At 35.9% G+C, this 13,110-nt stretch overlaps 1 protein-coding gene across 6 annotated transcripts in view; it reads right to left on the reverse strand.

Annotated features, from left to right (window-relative positions):
• The window catches only part of ZFR2 (zinc finger RNA binding protein 2), a 130,878-nt gene that overhangs the window by 43,755 nt on the left and 74,013 nt on the right, over window positions 1–13,110 (reverse strand). For 5 of the 6 annotated variants that reach the window (XM_072601775.1, XM_072601776.1, XM_072601777.1 and 2 more), the window contains 2 exons: window positions 12,585–12,772; window positions 11,229–11,400 (listed from right to left, as the gene is read on the reverse strand). In XM_072601775.1, the coding sequence (XP_072457876.1) occupies window positions 11,229–11,400; window positions 12,585–12,772 (360 nt within the window). Of the gene's footprint in view, window positions 1–3,350; window positions 3,632–11,228; window positions 11,401–12,584; window positions 12,773–13,110 lie in introns of those variants that run through there. The other variant, XM_072601780.1, reaches the window with a different exon arrangement.

Below are 13,110 nucleotides of genomic sequence, written 5' to 3' on the forward strand. Positions count from 1 at the left end.
TCTCATAATCACGGCTAGGAGGAAAATTGTTAACTTTATGCTTACTGGCAAAGCTCCTCATGTTTCTCTATTGCAAACAATGTTAAAATCTTGATTGTTAGATAAATACTTCTGATCACTGTAAAGAAAGATCCTCTTCTGTCAATGATTTTTTGGGTTTTTAACATGAATAAACATGATATATTTTTTAAAAATCTTTTTTATCCATCAAGTGATATCATCATGTATTTATTGATATGATTCAATATGCTGTTTTCTGAGTGTAATGGGAGACCTGTCAATGAGTTCAATCCTTACAAGCATATGCAGAGAGTCACTGATGTAATTCCTCACACAGAAGAAGCTAGAGAGCCTACTGAGATGAGTCAATTTCTATCCAGACATTAGGGGGTACAACTAACCCACCAAATGACAATAAACTATTGCGGTGAATTGTCTTTAAAGTCCCTCTCCCCACCTCCTCCAGTGTCAGGAGCTATTCTGTAAACAGTTAAGTTGCCCAGTCTCTCCACAAAAAGCTATGGAATAGCTTTCCACCAGTCAGCTGACTTGTATGTGATATACTCCAAGACTTCTCAGCAAAACTCTATCACCTTTTGAATGTCTTGATAGGAAACTTGGAGATCATACTACTATTTATTTCTTTCAGCATTTTTCTGGAATGAAGTTGTAGTGAGGTGGTAGACTTCCTTCAGGGCAGATAGGTGGCACAGTAGAGTGCCAGGCCCAGAGTCAGGATGACTCTTCTTCCTGAGTTCAAATCTGGCTTCGGACACTTACTAGCTGAGTGACCCTAGGCAAGTCACTTAACCTAAACCTCAGTTTCCTCATCTGTAAAATGAGTTGGAGAAGAAAATAGCACACCACTCCAGCATCTCCACCAAAAAAAAAATCGTAAATGTGTCATGAAGAGTCAGACTTGACTGAAATACCTGAACAACAACTGGCTTCCCTCATCTTCTCTCTCAAACAAAAGTATACTGGCTGTAAGTGTCTGCAGTCTCTCCAGCTTCACAGATACCAAAACATGAGTTAAAAAGTAGGCATGGATCATATCCAAAGGGTGTAAAGCTGGTGAAATCATTCCTAGTGGAGTTGAATGCATGTAATAGTTAAGTCACTTATTGGTAGCACTAAGATTTTTGTTTAGTTTCATTGTCCCTATTCATTAGTGAGCAACTGAAATGTTCAGATTGTGGGTCCCTACCAAAGCAGAAAGGTGTCATTCTAAGACTTTTTTTATGCCAGCAAAAGTTAGCACATCTCAGAGCAGAATACTTTCAATTACTTGACACCCTTGGTAGTAGATGCTTAATAAATTCTCACAATGTCAAAAGAAGTTATAAAGCCCCCTAGCACAAGAGTGAATCTCTGTTGTGGGTTTATGAGTAGACATGGATAGGATGGGTTGTGATCTTCACCAGCAGAGAAAATACACATTCAAATGAGTTCACAGATTCACCTGAATATTTGAGAAATTTCATTGTTTATTGTAGTTTCCTGCTTATCTCTCAACACAATGCATTTATATTCTTGACTTATATGAAATCATAATTGCAACTTCTGCTTTTTTGAATTACATAAATATAAACTCTTCTGTTTAGCATTTAAAGCTCTTCATAATCTGGTCCCTTATTTTCTTACCTATTAAACTTCACCAAACACACTCTGATCCTATTTGCTACTGCTCTTACGCAATACTTTTATCTCCTCTCTTGGTCCCTTGCACAGTAACCAATGGATCTTGTAAGGAAATTCATACAACTAAGAAATACTTCTCCCACAATATTTTAGCAACCATGGAAGCTTTCTGGTTCCTGCTGGGCATGCCTGAATCATCACCATGATTTATGCCCTTGCTATCTCCCTCTAGAGAGAGGTAATCAATGCAGATAGGACACAAAGGTTTGCTAATACTTATGTTCTCCAAATATACAGCATCAGTTGGTGTTTTGTATACAAGTATGTCTCACATTTCTTGGTAGCATCTATAGTCATTTCAGGCCAATAAAACTGGTTTATTACTAGCTCTAGGGTCCTTTTTTGAGTCTTCAGGTAAAGATTTTATAGTCACAGAGCAATGTAATTTGGGTAGCACCAACTGCTTCATGATACCATAGTCGAGATTAGCAATGTTTTGGCACCACACTCCAATACTCAGGTCCAATTTCTGTCATTGTCTCAACAGAAAAGTGCCTTCAATAGACCACCACTTGAGTACTTCACTATAAATGTCTCACTTCTCCACTTACATCATTGCACAGTCCATATCAGTCATCTTTTCTCTTTGTCAGTCATCCATAGGCAGAAAGGTACAAGTTGTGTTTTAATGCAGCAAGGTTCACGTAAGCTGCTGGTATGTTATGAAAGTTAAAAACTTTCAATTGTATTGTCATTTCCTTATAATCTAAGTCCATAGTGTCATATATAGCTATTACTGTTTCTTTAGCTATGACCACAGCTCAGTATCATGAGACTTTGGGGACAGGACATCTGCATCCAACATTAGTATTCCCTGGTTAGTAAAATATGTTTAATTCATAGTTGGCCAGTGCTGTTGCCCATCTCTGGCAGATGGGATCTAACTTGAAACAGGTCAGAATATGTCAGTGTATTGTTGCCAGTCCACGTGAAGTTATTCCATACACAGTCTTTGAATTTCCCAGTTACTTTTCACTTCAAAGACTGGAACTCTAGCTTACAGATGTAATGTGTGTCTTGCTGTTAATCAAGTCTCTATTGGTAACGTAACTGGTTTCATGTACTCAACATTCTCTTGGCACAGGACTCCTTCCAAATTCTCCAGCCCAGAATCCGTATTCAGGGCAAAAGGATTGCATGGGTCTGTATAGGCTGACATTAGTGCATGTGTGAGGCAACTGATCAAGTCCTTGAAAACTTGTTCATGTATATCTATCAGTCTCCAAAAAGCTTCACTGATTTTAAAGTAATTTTGTATTTCCTATCCTTTTGCTTTTTCAAACACATGTGCTTAAGTAATGTCATCCAATAGATTAGTAATAGCTGCATAATCTAAAAATGTCCAATAATAATTTCCAAGTCTTATAAAAGACCTTAGATCACTAAAGTTCTTGCTCATATTGCCTTAGCTGCATTTTGGTATGTTGTCTCATTGCTGTCATTATCTTTAACAAGTTACTGTTTCTGTGATTTGTACTTTGATCTGAACATTCTTTAAGATTAGTTTATTTAATTTCCAATTAATTTTTAATCTGTGCTTCAAAATTCCCATGATAAATATATTTTATTGCCTTATGGTACAAAAAATTTCTGCTTTTCAGCATTTATTGGTGAGGTTTTTAATATAAGGTGTCACAGACAGCTGAGAAATAGGTATATTCCTTTTTATTTCCATTCAAACTAAAATTTTTCATCTATAATAAGTCAGAGTTGCTTTTCTCTTCTGTAAGTCAGTGCACACACCTTATTGAAAGGCAACATGATCCACAAACTTCACTGAATTTCTACAAAACTGGCACTTTATCAATTGAAAATTTTAGACCATTTTCCTCCAGCTGATCCAGTCTTTACAGAGTCTTTTCTCCTTTTCTTCCGAGGTCTTCCCAAAGTGAGGAACCAAGATTGATACCAAGGCTGTGAACCTGAGTGACTGAGAAGATAATGTACCCTCAACCATAATAAGGAGTCTGGGAAGAAAGATAATGAGTTCTATTTTGGACATGGGATCACAGATTTAAAGCAGGAAAAGACTACAGAGGCCATCAAGTACAAGCCCTTCATTTTCTTTTTCATCAATATTTTTCACTTAACAACCTTTTTTTTCCTCTTCATTCCCATCATTAGGAGGAAAAAAGAAAAGAAAACCCTTTTAACAGGAAATGCAGTCAAGAAAAACAAATTCCTATATTGTCCACGTCCAAAAAAACATTTTCTTTGTGTACCCTGGGTATATGTCCACTCTGTCAAGAGGTGGGTTACAAGCTTCATCACTGGTCCTTTAGAGTCATGGTTCAATTGGGATAAGAATTTTTAAAGCTTTCAAAGTTGTTTGTCTTTATAACATTATTGTTACCCTGGTTTTGCTCATTTCATTCTGTAACAGTTCATACAAATCTTTGCAAGTTTCACTGAAAACACTTCTTTTATCATTTCTTATGGCAAAGTAGCATTCACTAGCATTCATATATCAGTTGCTCAATCATTCTCTAACTGATGAGCACCCCTTTGATAACCAGATCTTTGCTACTACTAAAAGAGGTACTATAAATATTTTTATGCACAATTTTTGTCTTTTGTTGATCTCTTTAGGGTACAGGCCTCACTTGGTATGCACAGTTTGGTAACTTTTTCAAAATATTTCCAAATTGCCTTCCAGAAAGGATGTACTAATTCACAGCTCCACAACTGTACATAAACCACCCATTTTCCCAAAGCCCCTAAAGCATCTGTCATTTTATTTTCTCGTTACCTTTGTCAAGGTGAAACCATCCTCTTCATTTTTCAGCTGAGGAAACTGAAGCACAAAGAAGTTAAGGGGCTTGCCCAAGGTCACTCTACTAGGAGGGCCTAAGGTGGAATTTGAACCCAGGGCTTTCTGAATCCTAGTCCATGGCCTTCTCCACTCACTACACTTCTGAAGTTGCCTCTATTTCTGAGTCTGAGGTGCCTATGGAACCTTCAGTTCAAGATGATGTGTGTCCACTATTCAGGGGGGAGCCTAGGGCTGGATCTACAGATCTAGGGGATAATGTGCATAGAGATGATAAGTGAACTTACAGGAGCTAAGGAAATCACCAAGTGAGATACTATAGAACAAAAAGAGAAGAGGTCCCTATCATTTTTTTAAGGAAATTTTGTAATTGTATCTATACATATCTAGAAACTGCTTTGGTAAATTCACTTTAAGATAAGTTAAACATTTTGTTGTTATTCTGAATTGGACTTCTCTTCCTATTACTCTCTCTTGAATTTCATTAGTGCTATGTAGATAGGCTGCTGATTTTTGTTTGTTGGCTTATTTTTTTGGCAGTTTCTGACAACTTTTTATTTCCTATCTATACACTGTGAATTTACTTTACTTTTTTACTTCGATAATCCGGTTTTTATTTTTTGATCCAGTTAGCTAATAATTGATTAGTATTTACTAAATGCTGAATAAATGTCAGACACTGGGGAACAGTCCCTGCCATTAAAGAGCTTACAGTCTACTTGTAGGACATATTTACAAATGAATACTATATAGATATACAATACATACATATATATTTAGTTATACAGACATATACAAACACATATATGTGATAGGTAATATCTATCATATATATATGTGCATGTATGCATATATCATACATCCTTGTGAGGGAACTCAAAACTAGGGGAATCAGAAAAAGCCTCAAAGATGATGGTACCTAGGACTTTAAGAAGCTGCAGGTTCTAAGAGGTGATAGTAAAAAGGGAGAATATCTCAGATATAAGGGACACTCAAAAGCATAGGAGTGGAAAAGTGAATGCTGTATACAGGGAGAAAGAAATAAGCCAGTTTGGTTATATAACATGGAGTGATAAAAAAAAATAATAAAGTAAAATTAGTCTGCAAAGATAAGCTGGATCCAAATTCTTAATGCCAAATGGAGAAGTACATATTTTATTCTAAAGAAAGTAGGGAGCCATTGAAGTTTCTTCAGCAAGGAAGTAATATGGACAGACTTTTTTTTTTTAAGAGTACCAATCTGGTATCTGTGCAGAGAGCAGAGTAGAGAGGTAAAGAGACTGAAAAGATTCACTCTCAGCTATGTTAGGAGAACAATTTGGAGGCTACTATCCAGATAATAATCCAGATAAAAGAAAATAAGAGTTTTAACTAGGCAGATCATGAAGTGCAGAGAAAGGAAGCAAACAGATACTGAGGAGACAATCAGCAAGATATGGGAACTGATTAGACACAGTCGGGGGAGACGATTTCTAAGTTATGCACCTAGATGACTAAAAATATGGTGGTGTAATTAAAAGAAATAGGAAAACAAAGAAAAGGAGTAGATTTAGGGGAAGAGATAATGAGTTCAGTTTTAAATATAGTCTACTGATTTTGTTAGCCCTGAAAAGCTTAGTTCTCCTTATCACTTCTAGGTCTTCATTTTAAATTTTTCTTTCTGCCTTAGCTTTAAGAATTCTTCTTTTGATTTTGGATTTTAATTACATGACTCATCACACATCATTTCTTCTATTTTGTAATATATGCTTCCAGAGATATAATTTTTTTTTCTGTAATTCTCAAGTTACATTAAAAATTTTTGGTATGTTGTCTCGTCATCATTCTTGGCAACAGTTCTTTACTATTTCTATGATTTGTCCTTTTGACTCATTTATTCAAGATGTCTTTAGTTTTTATTTAGACTTGTATCATTTGCTGATATTCTCAGTACCAATACCAACTTTAATACATTATGGTCAGTAAATGCTATGTTTATTATTTCTACTATTATTTAAAAGTTTTATTTTTACCCTGACTCATGATTTTTTATAAAGTTATTACGATATTAATAATATGTATATTATTTAACATGATTGCTGAGAGGATACCATAAGCTATTCAAATGTAATTTTTCCAAAACTATTAAAATCTATTTTTAATCTTTTAGATTTCTTTAGTTCGGAAACAGAAACAGAATCTCCTACAAATAATGTGTCACTATCTGTCTTTTTGCAATTCAATTATGTTTTTCCTTTACACATTTAGCAACTCTGACAAATATGAGAGTTTCACTGCGACAAAAGCAAGGCAATACTCGACACCCTTAGTAGTAGGTGCTTAATAAATCCTCACAATGCCAAGAGAAGTTATAAAGGCCTCTAGCACAAGAGTGATTCTGTTGTGGCTTTATGAGTAGACATGGATAGGACGGGTTGTGATCTTCATCAACAGAGAAAATACACATATAGATGAGTTCACAGATTCACCTGAATCTTTCATTGTTTATTGCAGTTTTCCTGCTTATCTCTCTTGACACAATACATTTATATTCTTGACTTCTATGGCAACTTCTGCTTTTTTGAATTACGTAAATATAAACTCTTCTGTTTAGTATTTAAAGCTCTTCATAATCTGGCCCCTTATGTTCTTACCTATTAAACTTCACCAAACACACTCTGATCCTATTTGCTACTGCTCTTACACAATACTTTTATCTCCTGTCTTGGTCGCTCGCACAGTAACCAATGCATGGAATGAATGTTCTTGCTGTCCATCTCCACCTCTAAAAATGACTGGTTTCCTTCAAGATGAATCAAATGCCACATCTATAGAGGCCTTTTCTGATACTCCTGAACTAAGGAAGATGGTGAGGGAGTATCTTCCCCTCTAGACTTAACTTGTGACCACTTTGTATCTGTCTTGTAGGTGCCTATGTACATGTTCTCTCCCCTATTAGAACATAAGTTGTTAAAGTAACAGCCATACTGTAAGATGATCAGCTGTGAATGACTTAACTATCCTCAGCAATACAGTGATCCAAGACAACTCTGAAGGACTTACAATGAAAACTGCAATCGATCCCCAAAGAACTAATGCTGTCCGAATAAAGATTGAAGCAACTTTATTTTTCTTGAGGTTTTTTTTGGTCTATGTTTTCTTTTACAACATGACTAATATGGAAATGTTTTGCATGACTACACATATATAACCTATATAGAATTTCTTGCCTTCTCAATGAGGCAAGTGAGAAAGGAGGGAGAATTTGGAACTCACAGTTATAAAAATGAATGTTGAAAATTGTTTTTATACATAATTAGGGAAAAATAAAATGCTAAATAAAAAATTTTAAAAGAATATTAAAAAATAAAGGCAAGGAGACAGAAAAAGGAATGTAGTTTTTTTGAAGGCAGGGATAGTTTTTAATTTCTTTTCCTTTTTGGGGGGGGTGGTATCCTCAGTACTTAGCAAAATACTTGGTACTTAATAAATACTAATTAATCAACTGACTGAATTGCCTGATGAAAAATAAATTTTGTTCTAGTCCCTTGTTTTCACTCTCTCTATATATTTATCTCTGCATTTCACTCTAGTTATTTTTATCTCAACTGAAACTGCTTTCTGTAAAGTTAGCCATCTCTAAATTTTGGCATTTTCCATCCTTCTTAGCCTGTCTGCAGCACTTATCTTTGTTGATGACCTTGTCCTGAATACTCTCCTTCTCTGTTTTCATGACACTTCTCTTTCTGTTCGCTTCTCACTTCTCGCTGTCCTTTGTTGGTTCCCCATCATTCATAGCACTCCCCTAATATATGTGCATGTAAATATATGTATATCTCCAGCCCTACTCTCTTTACTAAGTTGCGGTAGTACATATCCTATTGGAGATTTCAAAATGTATGTTGCATAGACATCCCAAGCGTAGATCATTATCTTTCCTCCCAATCCTTAACATCTTTCTCTTTCTGTGCAGGGCACCACCATTATTCTAGTTACCTAGGTTCACAACCTTAGCATTAACCTTCACTCATCTTTCCCTCACCCTACATAGCCAATTAATTTCCAGTATTGTCTTTTTACCTCTACAACATCTTAACACGTCTGTTCTCTTTTCTCTATTCATATGGTCACCACTCTAGCTCATGCTCTCATTACCTCTTAGCTGGTCTACTGCAATTACCTCCTAAATGGTCTCAAGTCTCTCCCCTCTCCAATTCATTCTCCACATTGCTACTAAAGTTGAGTTTCCTATACTGCATGACTGACCATATCCTTCCCTTATTCAACAAGCTCCAATGACTCCTTACTGACTCTGAGATAAAATAAAAGTTCCTTTGGCTGACCTTTAAAATATTCTCAACCTACCTTTTCAATTGTGTAATATATTATTCCTTTTCACCGTTCTCTGGTCTAGTCAAACTACTTTTCTTTTAGGTCTTCACACATGATACTCTATCTCCTACTTCCATGCCATTGCATTAGGAATTCCCTCTGCCTGGAATTCATAGTCTCCACTCCTCGGCCTCTCAAGAAATTATTTATTTCTTTCAAAACTGCTTAAATAACACTTTTTGTATTAAAACTTTCCAATCTTTTGCAGCTGTTAGCACCCTTCCAAGCTAAAAACTTACTTTGTGTTTATTTTACACAGACTTGTTAATATACCTATTGTTTCCCTCAAAAGAACATAAGCTCCTCATAAGAGACATATTTTTGTCTTAGTCTCTTAGCACAGCACCTAGCCCATAAATCAAGGGCTTCATTAATGATGGAAAGAAGGAATGCAGGAAGAAATTACACATTGAAGTGCTTACTCTGTGTCAGACACTATGCTAAGAACTCAATCAATATTATTCCATATGGCCCTCACAACAACCCTGGGAGTTAGGCACTATTATCTCCACTTTACAATTGGGGAAACTGAAGGAGGCAGAGGGCCTGCCCAGGACCATGTAGCTAGTGTCTGAGGCCAGATTTTCATTCAGGTGTTCCTGACTCTGGGCCCAGTATGCTACCCACTGAGCCACCTAGCTGCCTCAATCAGCTGGCAGGTAATCAGTATTTTAAAACATGCTTATTATGTGCAGTAGGTTGTTAGGTTTTATTTTTTAATCCATTCTTTCATTTAAGAGTTTAATGCATTCACATTAAAGTTTATAACTGTTATATTTGCATTTTCCTCTAGTTCTCTTTAATCTTATTGTAAGTCAGCAATTATTTTCTATTACGTTTGCTTGTACTAATTTGATCCTCAACTATTCCCAGATGTACTTTCCCTCCCATTACCGTCCTATCATAAATTCTTTGAGATTATTTTAATTATTAATTTCTCTTTTTTTTACTATTTCCCAAATTTTTACTTTTCCATTTACTAGTCCAGTGCTCTTCCATCCCTACACATCCCACTCTCTTAAAGTGAGTAACACTGATTTATGCAACTCTTTTCTGAGAAGTGTTAATTTATATTAGTTTTTCCTTATGCCTCTCCCCTGCAACGTTATTTTGAAAGCTTATGTCCCATTCAAAGACCAAAGCACTCAAATGTTTTTTCTTTATTCTATGTCCCATTTATAAGGTAATAATTCTGGAAGATAGATCCTATGTCCAGATTATCTGCTATTAAGATTGCAGATCTTTTGCTTTGTTTTTTGGAAGTGCCTCCTTCAGAGGGGATTCAATCCCATATATGTGAATTCATTAAGGTGGGAATTGATGTGGGATAGATACAGAAGGACTCAAATCTATACTATGCCATTACATTTACTACTTACTCTTATTAAGATCAGTACATTCTTCCTCTTGACTTGTATTCCCTAAAATGTCTGCTTTCTGTACTGGATGTTTAAGGGGCCCAATTTCATGGAATGCATGTTCACCCTGAAATCTTGAAAGCTATTCCAGTAGGTCATTATTTCTGGAAGGCCCTGAAAATCATAAAGGCTTCAAGGGAGTTACCACCACTCTATTTTTTTCACTATTTGTTAAAACTCTCCATTCTTCAAGGCCAAACTCCGTTGCCATCTCTCAATGAAGTATTCCCGATACCTCTCAGTTGAAAACAGACTTCAAATTTTCTTAGAGCATTTTTTCTTAATCTCTCCTTTCTTTTTCTCACATTCTACCTTCTATCACTGACTTATATATAAAAATTGCAAGTTCCTTAAAGGTAAGAATCATGTATTTTTTCCCTATTTTTATATCCCTAGTGGCTAGCATAGTACTTGATTCATAGCATAGCTTTAATAAATATTTGTTTAAAAGTAGGTGCTTATTGATTAGGGAATAGTGAAGCAAACTGTGGCACATAAATGCAGTAGAATATTATTGTACCATAAGAAATGATGAGTATGAAAAATATAGGGGAGCATGAAAAGATTTACATGAATCAAAGCAGAGTGAAGACAGCAGAACCAGAAAAACAATATACACAATGAATGAAACAATGTAAAAAAATACAACAAAATTGAAGCTGAACGCTGCAGAGTCATAATGACCAAGCTTGGCTCCAGATAAGTAACGTGACTTCCCTCCCTTCTCTGCAGAGGCAGACCACTACGTACACAGAGCGCTGCATATACTTTGGGACTTGACTGATGGATCAGTTAGTTTTGCTGAATTATTTTTTCTCTTTCTTTTTTATCCTTTGTTATAAGGGATCGTTCTCTGGGTAGGGGAGGAAAAGAGGGATATGTTGGGGAATTATAGTAGTGTAACCAAATATATCAATGAACATTTTTAGAATGTTTCTACAAGGGAAATAAATGAAAAGAGACCTTACCAAAAGTTGCTTGGGTAGCTGCTCAGTGATTTTTTGGAGAAGGGACAGTGTGGGCTTCTCAGCTGACAGAAGGATAAGGTGCACATTCCTATCTCCTCGGAGGAGAAGGCCCTTTGCTAGAATCCCAACTCGCATGACACCTTTCAGTACTCTTGATGGAGAATCTATTTTGCTGTTAAGGAGATAATCACAGGAGAGGATATAAAAAGCAATACTGAGATTCTGAAAAGCAGCCACAAGAAAATTCAAAATGCTCATCTTGGTGGTAAGGCATGATGTTAGTGTTTAGTTAACAAAAGTTGTGTATTGTATACTGCTATTTCCTGTTAATTTCCTCTCCAATTATACTCATAAATTCAAGAAACAAATTACATTAGATATGCTTTTACAGGCTTGATATCATTTTGCATAATTGAGTATATTTCTACATGTAGTATTAAACATGCAATAAATACTTGCTGAGTAACTGAATATTAATTGAAAGAAATTTAAAATGGAAGCATAATTAGGAAAACAAAACTGATTTGGGAATACCAAAAATACAATTCCTCTGGACTAGTGAAACACAGTGAAGGCAGATGGAAAATAGTAGTGAAAGTCAGTGTGGGATGATGAAGAGTCCCAGACTTGAAGTCAGAACACTTGTGTCCATGTTCTATCTATGCCACTTGCAGTTGTGTGACCATACACACACACACACACACATATCACATAACTTACATGTGTTTCAGTTTATCTGTAAACTGTGGGGATTAGACTAAATTATATGTGAAGTCTGTCAAAATGGCCTCTGAGGACTCTTCCAGCTTATAAGCTATACATCATATTTCTGTCCATCTCTATAACACAGAAATGTATATCTCTTCTTGAAATGTTTACAACTCAACATACTGCTCAAAAATATTGGTTTAAGTCTTGCTTCTGATTGGGCAGACTCTATAATGATGAGTTTTATTGTTTAACTATTCTGGAGTTTTAATGTATGGCATTAAATCATCAGTGGGTTGAGCACGGCAACTCATAAAAACCCTCTACTACAACTCCGTATTGATGGAGGAACCAAATACACTGTGGAAAGCATGGACTTTGAAATACTAAAGTGAAGAAACTCCTTTCTATAATAACCACCACTAATCAAAAGAAATTATGGGTATTAAGTGTGTGTAGTAGTAGAATAAAACACTGGACTGAGAATCAGAAGATCTAGGATTCTACCACTGGGCAAGTCACTTACTCCTTCTAGATGTGTTCTCTCATCTATAACATGAGAGAGAAGAGGGATGGACTAGACGATCTGATACTCTTCCTATTTTCTAAAGGTCCTCCCAGCTCTTACATTCCATGACCTCAAATTACCCTTTTTCACCACCCTCTTCATCTTGTTCTGATCTTTCTTCTGCCAGGATATCTGAAACCAGCTTCAGGGCTCGCTCTGAATGAGAAACTACTTTCTGGATGGCCTGTAGCTCTGCTTCAGTGGGATAAATAGTAGAGTGCTTGGACATGATATGCCGGTCATCAGATGTGTTAGGACGCCTTGAACCCTGTCAGGGGGAAGGACATATTCTTAAACAAATACAGAGGGGAAATGTGAGGAGACAAGGAGAGAAAAAGGATAAAATGAGAGCTCTTATTACTACTTCAAAATTATCGGACCAACAAAGGCACTGCAAACAGCATTAAAAGAAAGTCAAAGGCAGCCTGGCCAAAACCAAACTGGAGCCATTTTAGTAAGTTTGATTTAACTACTTTAAAAAGAGAGGAGACAGAAGCAGGCTGAGTTAAAATCCATTAGCATTAACAGGCAAGGTTTTAGCTTACAGAGACAGTGGAAAAGAAAAAAATTCACAATTTTGATTAACTAATTTTATATCTTTGTCTT

This window comes from Notamacropus eugenii, chromosome 4 (assembly GCF_028372415.1).
Source record: "Notamacropus eugenii isolate mMacEug1 chromosome 4, mMacEug1.pri_v2, whole genome shotgun sequence".
Lineage (NCBI taxonomy): Eukaryota > Metazoa > Chordata > Mammalia > Diprotodontia > Macropodidae > Notamacropus > Notamacropus eugenii.